This window comes from Pygoscelis adeliae, unplaced genomic scaffold, assembly GCF_000699105.1.
Source record: "Pygoscelis adeliae isolate BGI_AS28 unplaced genomic scaffold, ASM69910v1 Scaffold166, whole genome shotgun sequence".
Classification (NCBI taxonomy): domain Eukaryota; kingdom Metazoa; phylum Chordata; class Aves; order Sphenisciformes; family Spheniscidae; genus Pygoscelis; species Pygoscelis adeliae.
Genome location: NW_008825156.1, coordinates 1,714,966 through 1,741,228, shown reverse-complemented (window position 1 = coordinate 1,741,228; position 26,263 = coordinate 1,714,966). Strand labels below are relative to the sequence as shown.

Genomic DNA, 26,263 nt, shown 5'->3' with positions numbered 1-26,263 from the left:
AACGTATTCCCCTAAGAGACATTCTTCGGAGAGGGGACTCTTCCCTTTCCCTAGCACCATACGAAGAGGATGTTATACCGCATCCTTGGAAAAGCAACAGTTTCCCCTTTCCCCTCCCCTTCATCCAGTTGGTCCGCAGACCAGTGCACTGAGGAGAAGGTTTAGCTCTTATTCCATCCTGTGCTTTTTCTTCCTTCCTTGCTCACAGAGAAGCATCAGAAAAGCACTTTAAATCTGCCTGTAGCATAATGAAGCTGCTCCAAGATGTGAGGTAATTCCTTGTTCAGATTCAAGGAAGAGCTCACTGATAAAAGTTAAATTTAATAAATTTAATAAAAAGCTGAAATTACTATTCAGCTTTGCCCTCATGACCTGAGTTCTTTCCACATACACAAAGCTAAATTAAGAGTGATCATTCTTTTAGCTCCCAGTGCCTGACTGGCACTTTCTTAGTACTACAGATTAATTCCACTTGACTTGCTGTTCTTTCCACTGTCCTCTTCATAACTCTTTGCATACTCAACAACATCTGCAGATAGATGTGCAGAGCCCCTGTTTGCTCTGAAGGTGTGCCTGCTCTTTAGGTTTCCAGAGCATTCACTGTCTTAAGAGCCACAGAACATAGGTGCACTTCGTCTGCATGTATGTTTTTATGATGTTAAAGCAATCCCTTGTTTTCTTGACTTTCAGGCCTTCCTGACAAAAATATGGTGGGGAGACATGTCTACAAGCACACAGATCCTGAAGTTAATCTGTGGATTCTGGTGTCCTTTCCTAATCTACACAAATTTAATAGCATTCAGGTACAAACCTAACTATTTGGGTGCAAGAGATAAGTAAGAGATGAAAAATAAGCCATAAAGAATACCCAGACTCAAAATTTCTCACCTAAGTGATAAAACAGTAATATTGCCTCAGAGTATCAACAGAAGGACTGCACCACTATTAACCAAATCAGTTTTCTATGGGATTGAGTGATTTGTGTATCCTGTGCTAGTGCCTATTTTAATACTTAAAAGATCAATGCCAAGGTTTCACATAGATCACTTCTATTTTGCACAGTCCACAGAAAAGCCCGTTGGAATTCTGTCAGCTCCAGATTCTACACAGTCATGTATAGAATATCTCCAGGTATAGCACCATCTATTTCTAGACTTGGAGATGCCTGGTTCAAACCTCAGTATCTTATCTAGAAAAACAGCCATCATAAAGCAGTATTCTCAGCCACAAGCCTTGTATCTTATCAAGGAAAACAGCCATCACAAAGCAGTAATATCAGCCACAAGCCTTGATAACTATAAGTCAAGCTTAAAAACACAGGACTGACATGAAATCAATGAAGATTTTAAAATTCAATGTCTTATGAGATCTCTTTGTTAGTCTTCTGCAGGCATAGCTTTGGAGTTCGTAGTTTTCAGCTTTTTGTCACAGTGAAGATGGCTAGAATCTTAGGGTTTCTTAAAAAACAAAAACCAAACCAAAAGAAAAAAACAGAAGAGAAAGATGCTGAGCCAAGATGCTCAGGCAGTCATGAGAATCCAGGAACTGACACTTTAAGAAAACCTCCTAATATTGCGAGAATCATATACAAATAATCAGAATTGGCATTATGGAATGACATGCTATTATGAAATAGATGTTTCTTAACTGTTAAACTACTTAAAAAGCAAGAGGAAAACTTGTTTGGCACTGCTGACTTAAGACTTTCCTTCTGCCAGTATCACTAAAGATGACCTTCTTGTCATAGCGGCTACCAGATTCACAAATTCAAGTAATTTAATGTGAAATTTTGGCAAAGTTTCATGAAAAGGTTTAAATTATGATTCGTAATAAAAGTAAGCCTTTCCAAATTTGTTCTGTTGAGGACATTTTTTGCCTCCTTTCCCTGGAAATGCAAGAGTTGACACCATGTTCCCTACTGCTTCTGGCATTTCCTCTCTTAATTGCTACTAAGAGTAACCAGGAATGGAGCATTGGGGTATTGTCTTCTAGGACTGACTGAGGGGTTTATTTCTGCTCAAGTCCTAAGTAATTTGAGGAAACTGAGCATCCTGCTCCATTTTTGTGAAGCATGCCAATTATCACTTCTATGAATCTTGAGGGCGACTTCAGCTTTCTCCTTACAAATAAACAGAATTTGCAGAGTTAAGGATTACGCATTATTTGATAGCTTCTCGCTGGAGCAAGTCCAAGATAAGTACATGCTAGCAGTTCTGTATGAATGCCAATTTAGTAGTGAAAAATTGCTAACTATCATCTTTCAACTAATGAGTTTATTTCCTTACAGTGATGAAAAACAATCAAAGAATGAGCCAGAGCCATTTAGAGAGCTGGACAGTTTAGATACAGAGAGGACTCCGTTTTTTTCCAAGGAAGAAGATAGGTAAGTTTAAAACCATTAGTTAAAATAACTTTTGTGATGACAGTCAAAGAACAGGACACTTCTTGTGGATTAGTGACCAGCTAATGATCAGCTGAAGGACCAAGAAAGTCATTACTCCTCAGAAAGTGCTGTGCCCTCTGATTACTGCTGTTATCCTCTCTAAAAGGAATATAGAAAATAAGGAGGCATATATCACCGTTTTAATGAGACACAACTTCACTTGTTCTGAGCAGGTAATTTATATAGAACAAGGAATCTGCTTAACACCTGGGGAATCAGAAAGCATTTCCTAAGATTCCCTTCAGCTTGTGATGGCTGATATACATTGGATTTAGGAACTAAGCCCCTATCAGATTACTGAGCTAAGCAGAAAAAAGGTTCTCAGCAAAACCTTACATTATTTGAGTGCATCACTACGTACTTTCCTACAAAGGCAGCAACAGAAGTACTTGCAAACATCAGTACCTGGGAATTTTATATTGTCAGCTTCCCACCATACTAGTGTTCTTCCTTTATATTTTAAAAGATGGGTCATGGGGAACCTGAAGTACAACAACAAACTTATGAGTTAGAGGGAGCATTACACAAATGGGTAACCAAGCACAAAGATTTTGTCAGTTGCTTGTGGTGATTCATAGATCTGTGATTCAGAACTTCTGAATCCCACCCTATACCTCTGCCACACACTCATCGCCAAACCCTGGGAGGCCACAAGGACTTAAGTCAGGACAGGAAGACTTTTGATTAGCACAAAGTCCTCTTAATGGCTAAATAGTGCTAAATAGCTACTTGTGTTAAGCATGTGCTTTTCAATGATTTATAGAGAACTTCAGAGATATGTGAACAGCGGTAGCAAGGAAGCATCATCCGTGGTATGAAGTGCTGGACCAAGTCAGAGTTATTAGGTTCTATTTTTACCTCTGGCATTTAACTGCTGGTAGATTGGAGAAAATCATTGGTTGCTCTCTCTCCCGGCCTAACCTATAAAATAGGTGTAAAAGCATCTGCCTCTTGGGAGCTATTTGTAAGCAATGTCATAAAGCACTTCCATATCCCAAGTGAAGCGTGGTTTGGTCATTACCTTGTGCGTTCCAATTGCTATTATCTTAGCAATTTATTTTAACAAAGAGGCTCTCTCCCAGATCTATTTCAGCATCTTACAGTAAAGCTGCAATTATCTGTTTATGATATTAGCCTGTTACCATGGGAATGTATCTTATGATGTCATAAATTGAGAGGTAGTACAGAATCAGGCACATAGAAAAGACTGGCTGTGAGGAGGAACTTCTCCGTGTAACAAATGTATTTAATAATTAGCAAGAATGTCAGGGGAAATTAAAAAACAGTGAAGAGTCATTGTTTATTTTTTGTGAGGTGAAATTGAAAACATACCCTAGTGTGCACATCCTTCGTTAGAGATCACACCTCTCAGAGTCACAAAATTAAAGATCCAATAACATCCCTAGCTTACACAGGAGAGCAATTTATGTGGAAACAAAACCTCACGCTAAGATCAGATTGCTGTCAAATACAGGGAACTTGCATTTTCTGCACAGGATAATTTCCATTGCCAATAGATAGCACTTTATGTTCCAGAACACAGCAAAAACAACTGTAGATGTACAGGTCAAATTTCCCTTCAGTTACCAAGATATTTGCGTAATTCCACAATAGTCAAAGACTACCTTAGTAAGTAATTTATGAGGTCAACCTTTTTTGCTAAAAGGCTTCTATATTACTTTTTCTGCAATTTAATTTAATCGTAAAGGGCAAGACACCAGCACTGACAGTTATGTAAAGGACTAAAGTATTCCTTCAGTAGTTTTCTCAGACTTCAGCAACGATAGTCAAGAAACACATGCTTAGTATGATCCGGCACTTTTGAGGCTGGGTCAAAAAGAGGAATTCTTTAAAGTCACAGCAACAACAAGAACTTCTGCATGCAAGCACTACAAGAATTTTTTAGAGGCAAAATAATTAAGAACTGACTCGCAAACTACACTGGCCATTTGCTTTTCTTTCCTATTATTTAGGATGATGAAGAACAATTAGCCCACTTCCCCCTCTCCTTGTGTATTTGCAGTGTTTGTACTACATGCAGGAACACAATGAAGTTACAAATAAAATTAACACAACAAAACTGAAATAACAAGAATATGTATTCAAGTCTGATGTGACTTTGTTTTCCAAAACCTTCTTTTTGACTTGAAATATTTCTGCTATGGTAATGTGATTGCTCTGACTTCTACAGCCTTCCTTCTTGCCACCCCCGCATTTGCCTGTTACTATCTTGCAAGAAGCTTTGTATAGAATAATACTAAGCCTCTTCCCATTAGCTTATTTTAGGAAATTGTCACCAAGCCTATATTCTTTTTGTTTTGCAGAGGAAATGGTAAATTGGAAAAGCAGAACCCTTCTGAAAACATACCGTGGGCGACATTCATGTTTACTAGGTGGAGAAAATTCTGGAGTGCCCCTGTAACTGTATTTATGGGGAATGTTATAATGTACTTTGCTTTTCTGTTTCTATTTACTTATGTCCTTTTACTGGACTTCAAACCACCTCCACCTGAGGGTCCATCTGCTAAAGAAATTATACTTTACTTCTGGGTTTTTACCCTGGTCTTGGAAGAAATCCGACAGGTCAGTAACCTACAACATCTTAGTAGTAACACAGTAAAACTTAAGGCAATATTTTGAATAGATTTGCAATCTGTATAACTGTAGAAGCTTGAAGATTTCAAGTGTGAGGTGCAGTTTTGCACAGAAGAGCAATACAGAACTCGCCTTACCTAAAACACTCCACCTCTCTCTCCTAGAGCAAGCTCTTCCTCCACCATATAAAGCTCCACCTCCATTTTTCCATCCTGGTCCAGCCGCAGCCAAGTCAGGTGGGCTGCTAAGATTCAGGTGTCCTTCACTTTGCAATGTATCTCTCTGATTTCACTCCCCAGAACTAGGTCCTCCCACCACAAATAATGTAAGTTGGAAGTTATATTCTACACCTGGAAACACAGCAGACAACTCTACAGCCTTTTAAGAGATTCTTTCCCGCTGGGGACTGTTTAAAAAAACAAGTAAATGAATTCAGATTATTTGTATTTTTCCTAAAATACTTTTCAACTCAAAACGTTAGCAGATCTCTTTTTGGTTTGCTTTTCTTAAAAAACAACAACAACAAAAAAAAGTCTCGATGACTCTCCCAGCTACTGGTTTTGGAATGTCCTCAGCTGAACAACATGAAATAATGTGTGAACAATGGTGCTAATGTGTTGCCAAATGTGGGTGCATAAAGCTGTCCTCTTTAGACACAAAAAAGCGGTTAGAAACATTTACTCTGGAAGAACAAATAGGTGTTCATTATTTAAGCAATAGAGACAGTGAAGGGGATCCCAGTTTGTTACAATTTATTTGAAATTATGCAGCAAGGCCATAACCAGAGGAGGACATGGAAAACATTTGGATCAAAGAACATTTCATTATAAACCTGTAAAACATGGAGAGCGCCAGGCTAAAACCCAATTAAGAAACCCAACTGTTTGCCTAGATAATCAAATGTGCACTCACTGACAATTCCAGTATACAAACGACAAATCTGTTCATGCTGTTTAGATAGCAATGTCTAGAAACTGAACTTTGACTGGAAGTTGTATTGTTTAACAGCCCGAATGCTGACAAAATCTTAAATCAGGCCTCAAAAATTCTTAAGGCTAATATCACAAGAATAAAAAGATTTGATTTTTTTTCTTTTTCATCCAACTTTTGTGTTTTAAGACAGTAAACCGAGCTCATGTTTTCAGGCTTTTTTTCCTATTACACTAGGAATTTGTTTTTGCTCTTTGCAATGAAAGAGAAAAAGGAAACAGGTATTATGTTAAAACTCACAGTGAAATAGTGAAACTGGAAACAGATCAATACTGATGATTATTTCTCTTTTTCAGAGTTTCTATACAGATGAAGACACAAATTTAATGAAAAAATTTAAACTGTATGTGGAGGATAACTGGAATAAATGTGATATGGTGACCATCTTCCTCTTCATAATTGGGGTAACCTGCAGGTATATATCTGTTCCGTGTGATGTGGTCAGCATCAGTAGCAAGGGCTATGTATGCCAACTGATAGGAGAGTCTCATATGCATGTGAGGACAGGCTGTGACATTTACTTTTACAACCTTTGAGACATGTTTCTGCAATAAAAGCCTCTAAAATTCTGTGGAATCATAGAAGTTGCTCCAGAGACCACAAAAAGACATATTGATATATTCACATGCATCTACAGAAAAGCTCTGCTTTTTTTGTTTGTTTGGTTTTGGCAATCACTTTTACTCAATGTACAATATCTTTTTTTTTTTTTTAAATAAATCTCATTGAAGCCAAGACAGAGAATACAGTGTCCCTCCATCTTCTGCCTATTTCTCATCAATGTACAGACATTATGTTACATTCCTCTTACAGGCTTATGCAACCACAGCCCTGAAGCACTTGCCTTTTCCTAACTAGGCTATGCCCGGAAACTGAGTGTAATATATGAGAAAATACTTCTCAGCAGTACTTGCTGAGATCTGATATTTCATTTCATGTGTTTTGCAGGATGCTGAACTCGACTTTTCAAGCTGGCCGTACAATACTTGCCATTGATTTTATGGTATTTACACTTAGACTTATACATATTTTTGCAATTCACAAACAACTAGGACCAAAGATCATAATTGTGGAAAGGATGGTAAGTGTGCAGTCTTTCTCAGATAAATACTTGTGCTTTCTAAAAAATGGAGAGTAGGAAATCTTCTCTTTACAAAGGAAATCAGTTTATAATCTACTTTTATTTTTATATTTTTAAGACTTGTCATTTTGCATATATTCCCTTATTTATCATGAGTATTAGATGCAATAAGTTTGAAGTAGATCCTTCCAAAGAGCTCTGTAGTGTAATACATTGGTCCCAATTTACTAATCTTTGTACATAACCTAATCATTTATCCTCAGATCTAGCAAATGAAGAGTAGAGCGTCTTTGACTTACTGCTGTTCCTCCTACTTCATAAGCTGTGTGCATTCAGAGCAAAGACCTCAGACAGACGACAGGCCATTTACAGAAGGGCAGGGCATTTACTGAATGACTCTGCTCCGCTTGGGGAAATAGATCATGTTATTTGCAAGAAGTGTGAAAAAAAATCTGTGAAAAAGGATAGTTGCAAGTTTCCCACAGGAGTTATTCTTACTTGTACTTTGTAGGTCCCAGTTACAATGAAAACATATTAGTGCTTTGTGAGCATATGTTGGAAGATGTTGATAAAAGATTTTTATTTATTACCACTCTCCTAGGAAATGAGACATTAGGACTATAGTTACTGTGCTTGGGTATGCATTGGTATGTTGAAGTAGCTTTTTATTTAGGCATGTTAATCCTCTAGGCCAATTAGGTCATGGTAACTGATTAATAGGCGTTCATCTAATTGTAAGTTATTATAGAATCTACAAATATTTGATTTGTGACTCACGGCAGAGCTCAGTAAAAGCCCTACAGTCTAAACAAGCCTATACATTGAATAAACATAACTACCAAGCTATTTGGATTTGTCTACAAATGCAGTAACTGGAATTCTAACATGACATTTGCTTGGAGTAGCAAAAGGGTAAATGGCAAATAAATATTTGCTCTTGAACATTATCTAGCTTACACCATTAGCAGACTTTTATTGTAAGAGAACAAGTCAGATCTACAGGTCCTAACCCTTCCTTGCTGCATACCAAGCTAAACCAGGGCCTTGAACAAATATGGTGATGTGTCTACTATGTTGGCATCTGAAGTCATATGAGATAACACACAGATTAAGAAGATGCAAATAAGAACATAAACAGCAGCCTAGACAAAACCATAAAATGGGACCTTTCATCTTCCCCCCATCCAAGCCAACACAATGCCTTAGCTTTTGTAGTTCAATGTTGAACCTTACATCAAATAAAAGAACAGTGAAAGTTACTTCAGTAAATGATACCTTCTTGAAAGGTTCATCAGGTGGGTTCAAGCAAGATCATTTCCCTTACTTAAACAGAGAAGCAATCCAAGATTGTCTCTTACCGTCTTTCTCCTTTTTTAACCTTGCTACAGAATTGCTGAAACAAGTCTGGTAGCTGCTAAAATGGCAGTTCAATGCCAGAACAATGCCCGTTCACAGAGAGACTGCAGATTGGAAAAAAATATTTCCAGACTTTCCACTGTTCTTTTTTAACTATGACACCATTACAGTCCTGCAGCATTGCTAAATTTTAAATCATCCGGAAAACAAAATAGATTGATGAAAGTCAGAGAGACATCAACTACGTCTTGCCTGACTTAGATACCATGTTTCTAATACAGAACTCCAGGTAACATCCTGGAGGTCTGAAATGCCTATGCTTTTGGGTTACTGCACAATCCAATAATCTAATTGAAATAAATCTACAGTCCCTAATGAACTCTGTCAGATTGATGGGAAGAGGATGAAGTGTTCCTCTTCCACCAGGGGAAAATTATTGCACTTGAAATACATATTAGATTTTTTTAAGTAAGTGTTTTAGGATTCAATTACTTCTGCTTCTGTAGAGAAACACAATGCTTAAAGCAGGAAGTCCTGAAAACAATCCCTCAGATGCATTACTTACCTTGAAAACCCAAGACAGAAGCTACCTGATCCTTGCAGCCTTCAATGTCTGCTGTGTCAGTGGTTCAGTATTCATCAATGAGCACCAACTGTTACCAGGATTCACTGCTGTAGCAGAACTCTTGTAATTCACAGTAAAGCAGTCGATGGTACTGTGAGATCTCACAGAAAATCCACATTTTAAAGGTACAATGAGATTCACTTAAAAGATAAAATGTGTTAAACGTTAGATGATTTAAAAGCAAGGTTTTAATTTAAGACATGCCTTTATCTAAATGAGCTATCAAAAGAAAAATGCTGATTACAGGCCAAGAACAATATGATAACGGCAAAGTCCAGAGAGGAATTCTGTGCATGGAACTATATCCCATTCCACCTCCTTTAACCTACACAAGCTTGTAAAGAAACAGAATTATTTGAGCCATTTTCATATAGAAAGACTACCGTTCTTTGACTATGCTATTACAGTCACCTCTCCTCCTTTTGTCCCCTCCCCCTCTCTTTTTTAGATGAAGGATGTTTTCTTCTTTCTATTTTTCTTGAGTGTGTGGCTCATTGCCTATGGTGTGACAACTCAAGCTCTACTTCATCCGGATGACAGCCGAGTGGAATGGATATTCAGAAGGGTGCTTTATCGTCCCTACCTTCAGATATTTGGCCAGATTCCACTGGATGAAATAGACAGTGAGGAAATTTCTTTCCCCCCTAACTTGGCCATTTTTGAATGCACGCTTCTGATTAGAGCATGGAATTCCTTCCCAGTATTGTTGTCTTTTTTTTTTTTTTTAAATCTTTGTCCTGCAGGCCAAAGCTTTCACATTACTATGATATAAATAGTGTATTTGCAAAGAGATAATGTGCATTGTGGAATTACATTAGAGCATAAGGGTTGGCCCTATTTAGATAAGCTGTCTGAAATATTCACACAAGGATTTGCAGTTTTAAAGGCTGGCATAGCTTCTTTCACTTCAATCTATTTCCGTTCAATTTAAGCTAGACCCAGATATCCCTGTGTAAACAGAAATAATAGCACCTCCATACATTTTGGCAATAGTTTAACGTGACAGTGTTAAAGCAGTACAGCTCTGCCCATAAGCAATCACTTATGTTTTAAAATACTCCTTCAGAGCATTTATTGACTCTGGAGGTAAAGCTGCCCAAATCAAAAAAAGCTAGTAATTGCATATGTGCAATTCAAACAAAACAACATAAAAATAATCACAAGACATGGAAATGCTTGGACATAAAAGTTCAAAGGCAACATTTCTGATAGGTAAGCAGGTAAAATATAGAATACGTTATTTCCCAAAGAAGGCTGAAGTAATGCTACAACATTTAGCCAGAATAACAGTGCTAAATGTCAGTGGCAATATTGAAGTAGGGTTCAAACTTGTGGTAATATAGATGGAACCAAAAAAATCCCATAGACAGAAGCAAACCAGTAAGCATTCTTTCTTGTTCACTCTGCTTAATAAGAAAAAGCATATGTCTTAGAAAAGACAAAAAAGTCTGAATGAGACAAGAGAGCAGGGGTGTGATTCATCTCACTTAACTTTAAATGCCTACGGTGTAAGCATGCACAGCACAACCAGTCACTCTTATTTCCATTAAAGTAATTGGAGAGAAACAAATATTTCTGGAATAGGATTCATCTCATTTGGAAATAGGTCAGATGTAGCGTTCCTTAGAAACGTGTGTTTCTCTCCATTGAGACTCCGAAAGGTGTCTTCACCTGGATAAATAACTGGTTAAAAGACAGAGAAAAAAAGAATTAATTACACGGGCAACTTCCAGAAGGGAGTCATTTGTCCTGGGGCCCTCTGGGGCTTATTCTGTTTAACATCTTTATGAAACATATGGAAAAGGAGATGGGTAATGTGGGGACAAAATTTGCTGATGAAACTACATTACTGGGTAGTAAAGACTAAAGCTGACACCTAAGAGTTGCAGAGGGCCCTCATGAGTGCTAAATCATCAAATGAAATTCAGTGTAGATAAATATAAGGTAACGTACTTGGTGAAAGCAGTCCCAGCTGTGGTGAGCTTTGATATAACTGCGTGCTCTAAGCAATAAGATCGTGGGATTATTCGTGGCAGTGGGGAAAAGAATTATTAATGAAAAAAATGGAGAACAAAAAAGTAAATATCATTATACTACTCTAAATTTGTGGATTTAATTCATAGCTGGAGACAAGGATACAAGGCTAGACCTCTAGACTTATGTAGTAGAACCATTCTTACTAACCTTGACTGCAAGCTCAGATGTACAAAGTAGTTTAAATTTAGAATGAGGAACCCCATTCCCAGCTTTTACTGAGTTTTCTCCTCTAACGTGTACCAGCATGAGGACTGCAAAGACACCAAGTATGTGGGGGAACACAAGTGCTAAATACTCAAAGGTGGTTTGACTTTGGGAACTCAAAACTAGTCTAAAAAGGATACAGCCTTTTCAGTACAATCCCCCTTTGCTGAATGCTACTAAAAAGCCAGTTACAGCCTTGTCAATACAACCCCCCTTTGCTGAACGTTACTAAAAAGTCAGGCGTAACAGTTATCTTGCCACTGAATGAGCAGTCAAGTTGTGGAGGTCTGCATTGTCCTAGGGTTGCAAACCTCTTACACATTAAAGCAATGTCTCTTCATGCACATGACATGATTACATTTTCACAAAATGAAAGACATTGGATATTAGTTCACATAAATGATCTTTCAACTACAAGAATTAGCTCAGTAGCTCAAGCAGTCAAAGAACTGTCCTTTTAGGGTTAAGAGAGTCTCGTATTTACGGTCCTGCTAGTAGTCAACAAGGGCAGTACAAAAATACTACCACAATATTGGGTTTAAGCTTTTAATGATTGTAAAATATTCAGAACACAATTATGCTGCTGTTTATATGCAGCCAAGATTAAATCTAATTTTAGTAATCAATTGCCCTTGATTTGTATCTTAACAGCAACGGTACTAAATATACGCATCCATCCATGTCACTAGTTCTTAAAAAAAGACATGTTTAGAGATACTAACTCAGTTTTTATTTGCATTGAAATAGCTATGAAATGCATTACTTCAAACCTCAGGAACAATTTGTAATTCTTGCCATTCTTTGTTGAAAGTCAGAGATTTTGCTCACCAAAATGCAAAGCTTTTGTCTCCACTCTAAGAAATAGATGTGGCAGTAGGATTTGTCAAAACTATTCTTTTATTTCTCTATCTTCCTTTGCAGCATCACAAATGTATCCCAGGAACTGTACATTTAATCCACTGCAGATTCTACAGGAGAACTCGCCATCATGTCCTAATAGCTATGCCAACTGGCTCGTCATACTTCTGTTGGTCATCTTCCTACTAGTCACAAATGTTCTCCTTATGAATCTCCTGATTGCTATGTTCAGGTAAGAGTGATTTCAGTAAGTATCAAGGCAGAGGTTGCAAAGGTTTAACTGCATGCCCACATTTACTACGTTGCTGTTGGCTATTCATTTTGGAATACACTAGTAATTTTCCTAATGAATATTATTTGGGGATTTATAGGTAGACTTCTGTGGTCATATAGTTCTTAAGTTCTCATCAACCTTACTCCAGCCACATTAAAGACAAGAAGAAAAGAAGCCTCTTTTACTGCTAAAAATGCAATTAAACATGCATAGAACGGTCTGGATCCCAGGCTGTGCTGCAGCACAAGTCTGCAGGTGCAAAGCAGCTGTAAACTTGGCAGACTTAACAGTGGATAATCTGCACATCGGGGAAATGCTTAATGTCAACACCGCTAATAATGATTCATTTGGTTGAAGAACTGACGTGGCATGTTTCCTGATCTTGCCTGAGTGAAGTGGAATTACCTTTCTTTTAAAAAAACCCTAATGTATTTTTTAACAGTTGAAGACTGCAACTGCAATTATTTTAATATCTAAGAATTTGCACAAACTTTAGATTAAATTAACACTACGTGCTGAGCTCGCTGTTCCTTTGTTAAAGTAAATGTGGGACTAAATTTTGTAATAATAAGCTTTAGCTTGTTGAGGTAAAAACAGTTACATACTTTTTTTTCCCCAATTACAGTTACACTTTTCAAGTTGTTCAGGGCAATGCAGACATCTTCTGGAAAATTCAGCGCTACAAACTGATTGTTGAATATCATGGCCGGCCTGCCTTAGCACCACCATTTATCATTATTAACCACATAACTCTGGTTCTCAGAAGAATCTTCAACAAAATAGAACGTAAAAAAGAACATCTGGGTGAGTTGTTAACAAACATCTAGCAACTGGAGACCCTGACACTCTCCTAGGACCTGATGCATAGGCAAAACAGAAGAGTGATTAAGATTTCTTTAAGCCAAGAGCCACAATTTATTTTTAACAAAGAGTGCCAGGAAAGTACCAATGAAAAATTAAGGCTTATAATGTATCTTCTACTATAAACAGTTTCCCACAATGCATTTCTTTATGTACCATAGTTATTACAACAAAGGTGGCAATATAAAACTGGTTAAAGGGATTTGATTTCTGAAGAGATAACAATGGACAGGTTTAATGAATAGTTATTTGATTTGCTCCTGAATTTTAGTAATTATTAAGTACAGACAACCCTAAAAACATACACCAAGTCTAAAAATCTACTAGGATCAGTGGAATTTCCCAATACAGAGACATGGAGAGAGAGAGAGCATGCTTAGAGAAATGGTGGTCCCTTAAAAGTTTTAATTAAAAAGGCAGATGAAGTTCAGCTAATTACCAAAGGCATTTGAGGGCTTTCTATAGTGATGGCAAACTTGGCCCATCTAGTTTAATGGTGTCTGACAACAAGCCTATTTACTCCTCATGCACAGGCTGACAATGGGCTTTGGAGCAGAACTGTTGTCAGACTGGACCAGTTCAGAGCCCTTTGACTAAGCTCTCTTTCAGACACACTCCTTCTGGCTATCAAAGCATACTGCTGAAGAGTCTTAAAAAATACATAAACTCTTTCTTCCCCTAACAAAGCAAGTACCTGACTGCTCAGGTTATAGATTCAGTAGTGTTTGGAGCATGCCGCAAGTGTGCCCTTTTACCAACCTTTAGGAAGATACAAAACTAGTATGTTACATTCGAAATATGTCTGTGAAATTGAGGTCTGTTCTTGGCTGGGACACTTGACAACAACAACAACAGGCTTTATAATTCAAGGTGGAGGGATTTATTCACAGTTTGTCCTTCCTATTGATAATTGTTCTAATAATGAAGCTTAGATGATAAAGTGCATCTGAACATAAAGCTTTGCTTGTTAAATACTTTGGGGCTAAAATATGTCAGAAGTCCAGTAAGGTTGTAAATCAGTTTAAATGAAACCACAAAAATTGGTCCATGCTGTTCTTTAGAAAACTCAGGAGTCATATCCAACTGCAAAAAGGTCTATTGCCTTCCGTTACAGGAAAAAAAAGTAGAAAATACTTATTTTACACTGCATTTTCATAACATGACACTCCTGCAATGGCAAAGGGCCTGCGAAGGCAAAACTTCATTTTTCTTTAGCATAGCAGCCTTCCATTACTAATATAAGAGAAAAGGGAGTAAAATATAATTCTTAATTTTTTTTTTCCTACAGAAAGAGATCTTCCAGTTGGCCTAGATCAAAAAATCGTAACATGGGAGCTGGTGCAAAAAGAAAATTATTTTGTAAAACTTGAACAAGAAAGGAAAGAAAGCAATGAAGAAAGGCTGAAGGCCACATCTAATAAGTATGTTATTCTGACCCACAATAAGTGTGCCTTGCAAGTTTTCAGCTTTGAATGAGATAAACATTCAGGTGCTTGTAGAGTTTATATGAAGAGTCCAACTAGAATGCAGTTAGGAAACATGCAGTCCATGAAAAAATGTGAGAAGCCAACATCACTACAATATTAGAAGAGTTTTTGGCACTCTTGAAGTATGTACAATTACAGACCTGAAAGCTCCAGCCAAGCAGTCAAGCTTAATGAAAATCATATTCGTGAAGAAATGGTGGTAGAATAGTTCCTTTGCTATACTGTAGTGCATGTACTTCAATCCCCTGTAGGAATACAACATAGACTTTTGAATTAGACTTTTGAACAGCTTAGACTTTTGAATGGAAGTTTGAGATATCTTGAATTACAGCCAGCCCACAGATGCAGAAGAACAACTATTTACAGCTTTATGGCATGAGACTACAGTTTCCACAAGAAATTAATGATATTGGCTCTAAAATTGTATTTAATTAACTGAGCCTCCATTTAAATACTTCTCTAAAATATCTCCCCACTAGGAATATCACTTAAATTGGTTTAGTATTCTGAAGAAAAAGTCCCAAATTACTATTCAGAGGTTTACTCCTGTAAGTGAGACACAAAGTAGTTATATGCAGGGCAAACAGAACCATCTAAGGCAATACTGAAAGCCAGACAGTAAAGCATTCTTTAAAGAAGATTTTAACACCTGTTGCAGCTGTTTCCTTTTATGATAAAACTGACTTCAAATAGAGAGAGGCACAATGGGTGTGAAAGTTATCGTAATAAGAAAGTTGCATGGAAATGTTCTTGTGCTGTTTTCTTCCTGAGCTGTCTTTCAAAACAAACCTCTATCTGTCTAACCCATAGAAGAGCTGGAGACCAGAACAGCATATTTGAGTATGTTCTTGGGAAATACTCTTCTCCCTCTAATCTACATAGACTCTTAATTCATAATAATTTGGAAGAATTATGTTGGTTTAAACTTTATTCTCATAAGCACATCACTGACAAACCCTAGGAATGAGAGCTCAATTGTTGAGATCAAGCAATAAATATGTGTGTAATTGCTTCCAAACAAAGGGCACAATTATATTCTTCCTAGCTTTAAAGCTAGAAAGCTTTAAAGATGGTACATTGTAGATGAAATTACTGCTTGGAGGGGAAAAGTAAGAATCGGTCTAGCTTCACAGTATTTCAGGTATAGCAGAGCCAGAAAGAGACTGGAAAAGGTTCAGATGAACACTACTCACCCCGTGGCTTTTTATCTTTGCTCTTAGGTGGTAGCAGCGTGTATTTGAAATCTTATGAAACCCTCAGAAAGTGCTTCTTGGAACTTTGCATTGAACCAATCCCAAAATGCATTAGACCCACCCAGCAGCAGCTTTTTCACACAGACCTGAATAGAACGTAACCTGTTAGAGGGAAACTTTGGAATAGTAGTTAGGACAAGGCAGAGATGGATTTGAGGAGCCTATGGGGAATCAGCTGCTAAGAATAAGGAACTGATGGGAGAAGAGGTGAAGGATGTAGAAAGCATGTGGACAATAAAACAATTTAGAGGCTCTATATGGAAGTTCTCGACACAGTCCGTTTGGACTGCATGGAAAAAGAGATTTGAATGTCAAGCCAGTTTCCAAAAAGGAAACCACATATAAATTTTAAGTGGCTTATCTTCCCCGTGTTGATGGAAAATATCGTGGCCTCAGTTCTCACACCAGGATCAGTTTACATTTGGTACAGGTAGGACATAAAGTGGCTGGAGAGACAGAGCTGGACATAAGGCTCCTTTCTGCTGTCCTTGATTTCCACAGCAGCTGTGGCTAAGTGGCCCTCACCAGAAGCTGAACGGCTGCTGTAATCTGTGTGAGTGTATGAGTCCCTGGGCAACAGGTGTATGACAGTGTTCCAGAAATGCTGCTCTGTTCAATAAATGCTTGCAGGAACACCTCAAAAGGACAAAACTTTTAGGGGGCTCTGGGACGTCTCAGCAGCACAGAACTGCCAGCGAGGGGCCATGACTCTAAAAAGTTACATGGTTTTTGCGGTTTAGGATTTCTTCTGAGGCCTTTCCTTTTTGCTCAGTATGTCTGCTTTGTTTCCACAGGGTGGATAACTTGTCTAAATATTTTAGTGGATTGAAAGAACAAGAAAAACGCTTTAAAGTTATGGAAGCCCAGGTAAGTAATAGTTTTATAGGCATTTATATCAGCTTTAGGATTTCACCATGTTTCTCTCATTTAATGGTGGTTTGGCAGACCCTATTTAGGGATAAATGGAAGGAGAAATGGATCTGTATTATAGGTTCGCTTTCCTTATTGTCTTCTCTCTGGTGATATACACATGTAAAGAAAGATTTCTGACCTCCGGTAGAAAGCAGAAATGGCAATACAGCATTTCTTGCTCTCTTTGCTACACTTGAGAAGTGTTTATTTCCTTCGTTAAGGATGCTTCTGGAAAGAAACGCTTCATCTTCCCCCTCCATTCTCTTCCTTCTCCCAACCTTTTTTTTCTTTAAAACTGTCATCTTTGAAAATACCTGTATTCTGTCTGATCTGACCTAGACTAATCTCCTCGGACATCAGTTTTTCTAATTTGCTTAGATACCAGATACCAACATCTCAAAGGGAAGTGTCTAACATACAAATGTGAAACACAAATAATAGAAGGAAACCCTATCTTCAGCTTTTGATGACAAACCCTTGAAATATAAACAAACATTTTTTAAACAGTCTGAAAATGCTCAGCATTACCATGTGCTACGTAGCACAACTGTTATTGTTTTCTTTGTCCCTAGAACTCTCCAGTGTGATTTTGGCCTCGCTGAAAGTTCCTTATCTTAATGCTCCCATTGCAGTTTCCCTCCCCTTTCTTATCCATTTTATGGCTTCCTGAAAAAAGTCATGCTATTCAATGAACAATGTTGACACCAAATACAGGTCCAACAGGAACACACAAGAAATGCTTTAGTAAGTTTGCGCCAGCTTGAGATAATGCGATATACTCACAAAAAAGGGAAGGTATTTAATACAAATCTTCCTCCAAGACAGTTCAACTATTTCTTTAAAAAATAATAAATAAATATATGTGGTATCTCTGATACTGCTTCAGTCTGCTGCCTGCCTAGATTATCTTTCTTGCAAATTTAAGAATGGATAAAGTACTATAAAAATCAGCTGGTGTAGAAATCACTATCTATTTTGTAGATGTGCTACTGTACAGCTGTTATCTCCTCAATTGCAGAGGTTTTAACCAAAACCAACCTCTTGTGCAACCAACCAGCTCCAAATGATACACGTAAGTATTGAAAACAATCATGGAAAAGCTAATTAATACAGCCAAACAATTTAGTTAAAAAAATGCAAGGGGAAAAAAAAAAGATGGGAAAAGAACCACATAAGGAGGTACCTAGAGGTAATGGGAATATAAACAAGGAACAGAATATTCATCCTTCAGAATGAAAAAACTACCTTTTTCCAAAATACATTTAAAAACGTTGGGGAAAGGACCATCGCATAGTGTGAGTTAGAATGATCTCACCCAACTTTAAGCATGTAAATAAGTATCTATACTAAATAAGTGTCTATCAGGGTTTCTTGAGAGGATTGTCTTGGGGGTTTCTTGAGTCAATGAGATAGTACTACCAAAGTATTACCAAAACATTTAATATGGATAACAATAATAATTAAAAATGAAAATAAAAATTGAGCAAGCCTCCTACTTTGTTTTAATAAACACAGCTCATTTGCCTTCAGAGCTGCAACTATTTCTGTCAGTTAAGAATCTTGTCCTGTGTCCCAGGGCTCCACTGTTTGAAGTTTAAAACATTAGAGAGAGAAACAGACTATTTCTCAGTCACCACAGGATATCCAACACAGTAAAGATTTTGTATATTCCTCTTAATGATCTATTTCAATACCTATTACTGTGTATTACACAAAAAGCCCTCCAAAAACCATAAACTGAACATATATACACACTACATGGGAAAAAGAAGTAGCTGGAAACTCTAGCAAAGTCGTGATGTGACAAGACCTCAAGTCACTCCGACTCGAACTAACCTCACACTTGACTTAATTCTGTTAGAACCTTATAAAACACATATGTAAATTGCTTCATTATCAACATTCCAGTAAGAAAAACCATCCTGCAGCACGTTCCCCAGACATTTTAATATGGTAACTGCATTAAAAATCAAAAACTTAAATAGCTGAAAAATAAAGAAGAAACCTGGTTTTACCATTTACTGAGCAAATGCAAAGTTATAGAACCACAGTATCTTTTTATTGTGGATTATTTTTAACATTTTAAAGTTTCTTAAGCAATTACTATTTATGTGCCCCTTATCCTAAGGCTTTTAAACAAGCACATGGCTTTTACAATCTTATTAGGTGTGATGAATGCCAACACAGAAGTGCCTTTGCCAGAAAGAAGTGAAAGAGAAGAGCCTGCAGATCAGTCCGAGACTGGTATCACATACATTGATAATTAATTTTTCTTCTCATTTCTTCAGATTAAACCTTTTGTCCTACTGAACTACTGTAGAAGGAAAATCCTAATCTCATGAAGGCCTAAGGCCCAGCTCTCAAAGCCTTTATGCCAAGCACTGTCAATGTTTGACACTACTGAGGATTTCTTGGTCTCCCTCCTTCAGTTTCTTGGGCTTTCTTCCCTCCTGCTCCTGTATCGCTCGGTCCTTTCTCCAAAACTCCATTCCACAAATCGCACTAAAAACTGTCTCCTCCAGGATGACTCTACCACCTTATTTTCTAAATACAATCTGCCTTCTGTTCTCCAAATACTACACCCTCAATCCATCGTCATCATTGCTAATTTTCACATTTCTCAGTTCAAGGGAGACTCCCTTTGGAAGGGTGGTCATTTACGCACTAAAAACCAAGCCACTTCCTTGGCCGAGAAAGCAAGTTCCTATTTCTGAGTTGCTTAGAAAGGAAATCGAGAAATAGTTTCCACAGGAAAGAGCCCGGGATACTGAACTGTTCCTGGAGTTCTTACAAGCCTCAAGTGACTGCACTCACCATCTTCTCTTCCCACGCTGGCTTCTGTGAGGTATTCCTTATTGAGGGCTCCTCCCCAGAAACTGGAAATCTCATCGCGCGGTCCTCAAGTGTGCGGTGGCTTGCAGTCACTTTCCAAACACAAAGCAGGTGACCCTCCTGCGGTCAGACCCCCAGGCTCTGCTGCTTGCTTTTTTGTTTCAATGCCAATCATAGCTGCTGTCAGCTTGCTGCTGTTAAAGGAGACTTTGCCTTTATGTATCACACCACATGGAACACTGCACCTACACCTAAGTGGTTTTCTGATTTCATTTTACTTTTCTCTCTCAAAGGTCGGGGGGGGGGAATCACTTAAGAGACTTTAAAGCAAGAATGCGTAGCAAGAATTTTCCTACAAACTAGGAATTTTGACTGTTTGTCATTTTTTTCATTACTTAAACTGGCATGTACGTTTTTAGCATACAAAAGCTAGCTGGCTTTATTAAAATTTTGTATGAAAAGATACGCCAATAAAATGAATATTACTACCATCCTTTAAAGTGCAATTTCTTTGGAATAACATAAACAGCATCAGAAGGGGGAAGTATTGGGTTGTGGTCTTTCTTACACTGATAAGCTTCAACTGAACTTAATTTCCTCATGCATATAACACTGCTTCTATGCAACATAAACGTAGGTTGCGCAAAAGCTTTCTCTGTTACCAGAGGTGGGGAAAAAAAAATCTCAGATCTGATAAAAATACCTTTCCAACATGAGTCTTTTATTAATAGATATTAATCTTGTTATGATGTCTTCATGAAATAGGCATTTGTCCCGTTTATTCAGCTGTGCCCCAGACCTCAGTGACCCCATTAACAGTGATGGAATTTTGGTACTGTCCTACCCGTTCTTCACCCTAGGCAAGCAGAAGTTATAAAACCAGTGTTTGTACTGAGCTACATTTTTTGTTAGGAAATAACGCATATCTTCATGCGCTGCTCTTGGCAGCAGCTTCCATTCTGAAACAACTGCTATTTTAAGTGTGAGCAGCACATTAATTATTCACTGGAAACCAAAATCTATCCATTTGGATTTGTTGTTATGTCCCACTCACATGCACTGGAACAACTGATGCATTAATTAATGTGCATCAAACCGTGTATTCATGAGAAAAGACATTCTGCTTTTAAAATTAAAAGGTGAATTTCAAAAGATGGAGCAATATTACTCATCTTACACTGTTTTCTGCTTCTGCTGCCAAATGATGCATCTGTTCAAACACAAAGACCCAAATGATTTGGGCCTCCCAGTCAATTATTGATAAGATGCTGATACCCCCACAGAGGAAGTAACTTCCTCAAATATCCTTTGGAGTTTGAGCAAGCACAGTCTAGCAAGAAAGATCACAAATTCTAAAGAAGTAGTCTTTCACTACACGGTTATAAATACTGACACTGGGGTTGGTTAATTTAGAATACTGGCAAAAAAATGTCAGTCCAAACTGACCTGAACTAATTTGAGTTTCAAATCATATAACCTTTCAAAGAATTGAATAAATTATTTATAAAATTTATTAACATTTTGTGTGAAAAAGTACTATATTTGACATTCATTACAATGTGATTCATTGTATGAGATGATTCATCCCATGAGATGATTCTCTGTATATTGTAAAATGACTGAAAATGTTAAAAATGTGAATTTTAGAATCTAAAATATAAGACTTGAGGGAGAAGTTACAAGACGGTAAGCTTAGAGTAACATTCTAGAAGATTTTCAAGAGAATTCTCAAATCAAATAAACTGAGTATTTGTTAAAACTCCTATAGCTGCATTGATCAGCATGCTTCAAAGAGATAAAGAAATCAAGCTACAACTGAAAGTTTATTGAATCCCAAAGAACAAAAAAGTATACAGTTCTGGTATAAATTCCTCATTCCCACCAAATCCACACACAGAATCAACGTGGAAGCAGTGCCACCTGGAAAGGACATACAGACATACAGGCCCAGAATCATCACATCATATACCAGTAAGAGGAAAAGCTGCTGCCCAACTTAACAACTGAAGCTGTTGTGAATTCTGAGCTACACTCAACGTGGTGAGACTTTGCTGAAGCCATCCTGAGCGTGTCTTCACCAGGATGTATCCACAGTTGTACCTCTCCACAGGAAACACTGTGTTTTTTGAAATCCTTATCATGTAACACTAATAAGGTAAATATTAAGCCAACTTTAAAAAATGCTGGTTTTCCCAGTTCCCACCTGGGCCCTCCAAACTCATGATAGCGCACCGTTGTGCTTTCACTCGCAATGGCAATGAGAGAAGGATGTATTTAAAAAAAAAAAAAGGTTAAAAAAAAAAAGTTTTCCTCCCTGGGACAGGGCCAGGAGAAATCACATCTAGTGGAAGACTAGGTTTATTTTCATTGTTTAAAAATCTCTACATAATGAGCTCATCATCTTTGTTCCAGTTTTCTATTTTTTTTGCTCTAAACTTGGGACTTAGTAGGAAACCTTGCAGCCTTTTAGCTAACACATTTTTTTCTTCAGCTACTTCAGCACCAGAGCAAGTCCCAGGAAGCTGCTCAAGCAAACAAAGCACACCTTATTCTCTCCTGCTAGGGTGCAACTATCCTGTGCCCATAGACTTCTCACGAACAAAAAGTCTGGAGTGTATTTTAGGTAGCTTGATTTCTAACAATATCAAATGTTCTTGGTGGCTACGATGCAAACCGTTGGACAAAAAGCTATTGCATGGTTTCCAGACCAGAAAAAAAAAGTCAGAGAAAAAAACAAACATACCCAAAGACAATACAAGTCCCTGGATGTCTCCAATGTCCTCCAACCTTCAGGACTCTTCCTCCTCCCCTTCATTGTCTACTTTAGGTCGGAAATTTTTCCTGTTCTTCTTCTTACTGCAATGGAATCCAACTGTTTCCACCGATGGCTCTTCACCCTCACCACTAAACCTTGCACTAAGCTTACCTTCTCTATTCAGGTCCCCCACCATCAGGCACTCCTCCTCCTCTGTTGCCTTTCCACTTCCACTATCTAAGTGCCCCAGCTCTACCTTATCTTCCTCCCTCAAGTCATCAGTCTTCTTAAGAGATTTTCCTTTCAGATCTGTTTTCATGTGTTTCTTATCATCCTCCCCTGCTGATGTTTTCTTTTCCAGTCCATCAACACCCCTTTTTGCTGGTTTGGTGAAGACAATCCTCCCAGCTCCACAGCTGGAAGGGTCCTGGTTGAAATATGGGGTGTAGCTATCTTGGGTAGCTGAGCTTTGTTCCTCCCCTCTTTTCTTCAAACCCTCTAGAAATTCCATGGCCACTGCCCTGTTAGTCTTGTCACTAGACTCTGAAACTCCATCGAGGCTGTATTTGGTCCAGCGCTCTGGGTGTGCCACATAGTCAGGCACTGCAGGAGAGGTTTTGGGAGCCTGCACTGGTTTGGCTTGCTTTCCCAGGCTTTCTGGAACCATGTTACCTGAAACTGTGGTTGGAGGCAATGGACGCTTAAACCTCCCATCAACAACATTATCTTCAGGCATCGAGGGCACAGACAACTTGGCCGCCTCTTCCAGGCAATCAAAAATGCTCTGGCTACGGAGAGAGAACGTAGAACTCATGCCCCTCAGATGGAATGGCTGGACAGGAGATCTGTGACTGCTGTCTGAAGAGTCGAGGGTCTCCCCTGATCTGCAATCCCCATCATCTACAGATGGCTCCTCAGGAGATATTGTATCAACTTCCGCTTCATCCGCTAACCCTAAATCATCAGAATCAGAATCGCTGAGCGACACTGTGTCTGAGGGCAGAGCTCCTTCGTAGTCTGTTGCACCACTAGCCACTATCCCCAGAAAGGGTTCACCTGCATCCTGATCTCCCATGTTCGAGCTGTCACTCCACCAAGGTCTTGGACGTAGGCCCAGGAACAGCTGCAAATACGGTTTTCCAAACGCCCAGCAAGTTTAATGCCTAGAATACAAAGGAGCATAAAACTTCAACTGTGAAATGAGAACCAAGTATGAGACTATCATTCTGTGCCGTGCAAAATAATTATTACTGCACTATAACAGGCAGCTGTACTTCAGGGATTCCTAAGCAATTTTGCTTGAAATAAAAACATTATTTAATGAATGAACGCACATTAAAGACTTACACAAGACTCAATACAAGAATATGAAGTAATTAAAAATAGCATTGCACACCAAATTTCATTAAAGGTTACAGCAGGTCCAATTACTAAAACACGAGCATAAAGTTTTTGAGCAAATCTGAATACCCCACAACTGCCTTACACATCTTCCAAGAGACAGCAATGACCTCTCCAGATTACACCCTGCATTTGTCATACTGTATAGATCCACAAAACCACATCCTAATCTCTCACACTTTCTTTTGGCCATTACAATCCTTTATTGCATTAGCCACTGTACCTCCTGTCCCAATAATCATCACGTTCTGAATATTATAAAGGCCACTATCACTGATCAAGGTCAGTGGCAGAGAAGCCACAAAAATATCAGGGCCACACTCCTTCCTTGGGTTTAAGCTCTCATGTCATTGTTAGATTCCTGGAATCAGAAAACGAGCCAGCTCAAGAAATCAATTCCGCTGGATTAAAAAAACTAATCGCACGTGCCATGCTTGTGCACAGAAACAAGGGGAGGGTGCAACCAAGGGTCTGCAAGAGCTGGGCCTTCAGTCAGTAAAAAGACACTGTGATCTGAAGCCTGACTTCCAGCAGAGGCTGGAATATCTGATTCACTCTGCCACCTGCTTGAAGGGAACCTTGCAGAACTGAGGTGGTTGATGATCACACTACCACTTGCTGGGCAATCAGACATAGAGTTGGCAAACGCACACTTCAGTTCAACTCACAAAAAAGTGAATTACAGAAACAGTTCTAATATATTATTAGAATAAGCTCAACTACCTAATTATAGGTTCTTCTGAAATGATGCAGTAAACAGACATGGAAAGTCTGTTAGTCACTCACTTTCTCTTGAGACTGAGTCAGCTTCCCCTCCTGAGGGTCAGTTAAAGCCACCAAAGATCTCAGCACTTCCACCCTACAAAACAAACATTTCCATCAAGATACTGGAAATGTAGTTTTAAAATGAGTTTTAAAAATAATTCCTTCCCCCTGAATCATCCAAAGCTGCAGAACTGAGTTCTAAATCTGACACAAACTCATGCTGGTATAAAAGTCTGCAGATATTCCTGGATTTTTGGTAAAAGAACAACACACAGCCTAACAAGGCAGGCACCACTATATTTACTCGATCTCCACATTCACATCGCCAACCTTATTCTGTAGAATAGAAGAGAGGTTTTAAAAAAATAAAACTGTAATTTGAATGTACCTTAAACCATTACTAAATGAACAGTATTAAATGCAGCTAAGAAAATATAAAAATGATAGTCATGTATCGCAAGTACTAAGTGCTGCTAAGTACTAAGACCACAGATACTACAGAGTTCTGTTTACAAAAAAAGGTCATATTCACAGTTAGGGCCAGATCTTCATGAGGCATTAAAACATAGAGAAACTTCTGAAGAATGCAACAGACCAAGTGCTACGTTCCATGTAAAGTCTGGCTGTCTTTGACAAAAGGGATCTGATGACTGCTTTTGAAAACACTGCCCTCAGCGTAACCCCTAAATGAGAAATAATCATCTGAAAATCATACGTTCTTCCACTTAGTTTTATAACACATGAAAACTAATGACTACAATCCAAAAGAGACATTGAAGCACATAACTGACTAAAATAGCTGTTTTCAGATGACAGTGTAAGTGTTCATCACAGGCTGTGAATCAGGGTCTCTCTTGTCTGAGGGCAGTTACACAGAAAGCAAAAATTTTGCTCCTAAGATGTTTTAGCCTTAACAGCGTTAATAGCCAAACATACTGACCCTTACAGCATACCAGACAGACTCACAGGTTTGTTACGGTGATGTGATCACAGCACAACTCGGATAGGATGGTGTCTCTCTGGATGGGAAGGTCCCCATTGGATTCTTCCATTCTGGTCTTACTCAAACAGGCTCTGTGCGTCTTCGTGCAGCCTGTGAGGAAAACAGAGACCCCAGTCACTCCAAACTACGGCCACGAGTCTGCTCTCATCGCAGAAACAGCACTGCAGCAAAGCCTGCCAGCAATCCCGTGCCAATACCACGGTCCTTCGGGACGGTGCTCACACAGGCCGCCACACCAAGGGAGAGAGCAACAGCCCCCGGGCCCTGGCTCACACCTCCAGTGGGCACCCCACCCCAGGGAGGGGGAAACGACAGAGCCCACGGCCTTCTCCAACATCACGGGTGCAGCCCACAGCCTCAGCCGTCCCGCCTGTCCGCCCAGAGCCCAGCTCCATTCCCCGGGCCGAGATCCTGTTGGACACAAACACCTCCCCGCCCCCCGCAGGCTGCCACCCTCCTCTAGCCCCCACATCTTGCTCGTCACGACACAGGGGTGCCTGGAGCCCCCCGCCCCCCGCTCCGCGCCGCGCA

General features: G+C 38.8%; 2 protein-coding genes across 3 annotated transcripts in view; one reads left to right on the top strand and one right to left on the bottom strand.

Moving 5' to 3' along the window:
- Positions 1-19,243, top strand: part of TRPM5 (transient receptor potential cation channel, subfamily M, member 5) — a 39,888-nt gene extending 20,645 nt beyond the window's left edge. The window contains exons 13-24 of the mRNA XM_009328532.1: positions 691-803; positions 2,288-2,383; positions 4,768-5,026; positions 6,325-6,443; positions 6,977-7,109; positions 9,539-9,713; positions 12,253-12,421; positions 13,089-13,267; positions 14,613-14,745; positions 16,859-16,931; positions 17,958-18,048; positions 19,143-19,243. Of these exons, the coding sequence (XP_009326807.1) occupies positions 691-803; positions 2,288-2,383; positions 4,768-5,026; positions 6,325-6,443; positions 6,977-7,109; positions 9,539-9,713; positions 12,253-12,421; positions 13,089-13,267; positions 14,613-14,745; positions 16,859-16,931; positions 17,958-18,048; positions 19,143-19,243 (1,641 nt within the window). The remainder of the gene's footprint in view (positions 1-690; positions 804-2,287; positions 2,384-4,767; positions 5,027-6,324; positions 6,444-6,976; positions 7,110-9,538; positions 9,714-12,252; positions 12,422-13,088; positions 13,268-14,612; positions 14,746-16,858; positions 16,932-17,957; positions 18,049-19,142) is intronic.
- Positions 19,244-22,245: 3,002 nt separating this feature from the next.
- Positions 22,246-25,817, bottom strand: TSSC4 (tumor suppressing subtransferable candidate 4). 2 transcript variants are annotated; one of them, XM_009328531.1, is made up of 3 exons: positions 25,696-25,817; positions 24,751-24,823; positions 22,246-23,726 (listed from the first exon to the last, which is right to left on the bottom strand). In XM_009328531.1, the coding sequence occupies exon 3, from the start codon at positions 23,636-23,638 to the stop codon at positions 22,598-22,600; it is 1,041 nt and encodes a 346-aa protein (XP_009326806.1). In that variant the 5' UTR covers positions 23,639-23,726; positions 24,751-24,823; positions 25,696-25,817; the 3' UTR covers positions 22,246-22,597. The 2 variants fall into 2 exon arrangements, with proteins under 2 accessions (XP_009326806.1, XP_009326805.1); XM_009328530.1 differs by lacking the exon at positions 24,751-24,823.
- Between the last annotated feature and the right edge of the window lie 446 nt (positions 25,818-26,263).

What these genes read in the sequence shown, in the direction of transcription:
- TSSC4 (XM_009328531.1), bottom strand. Translation starts at nt 23,638, where the DNA reads ATGGGAGATCAGGATGCAGGTGAACCCTTTCTGGGGATAGTGGCTAGT.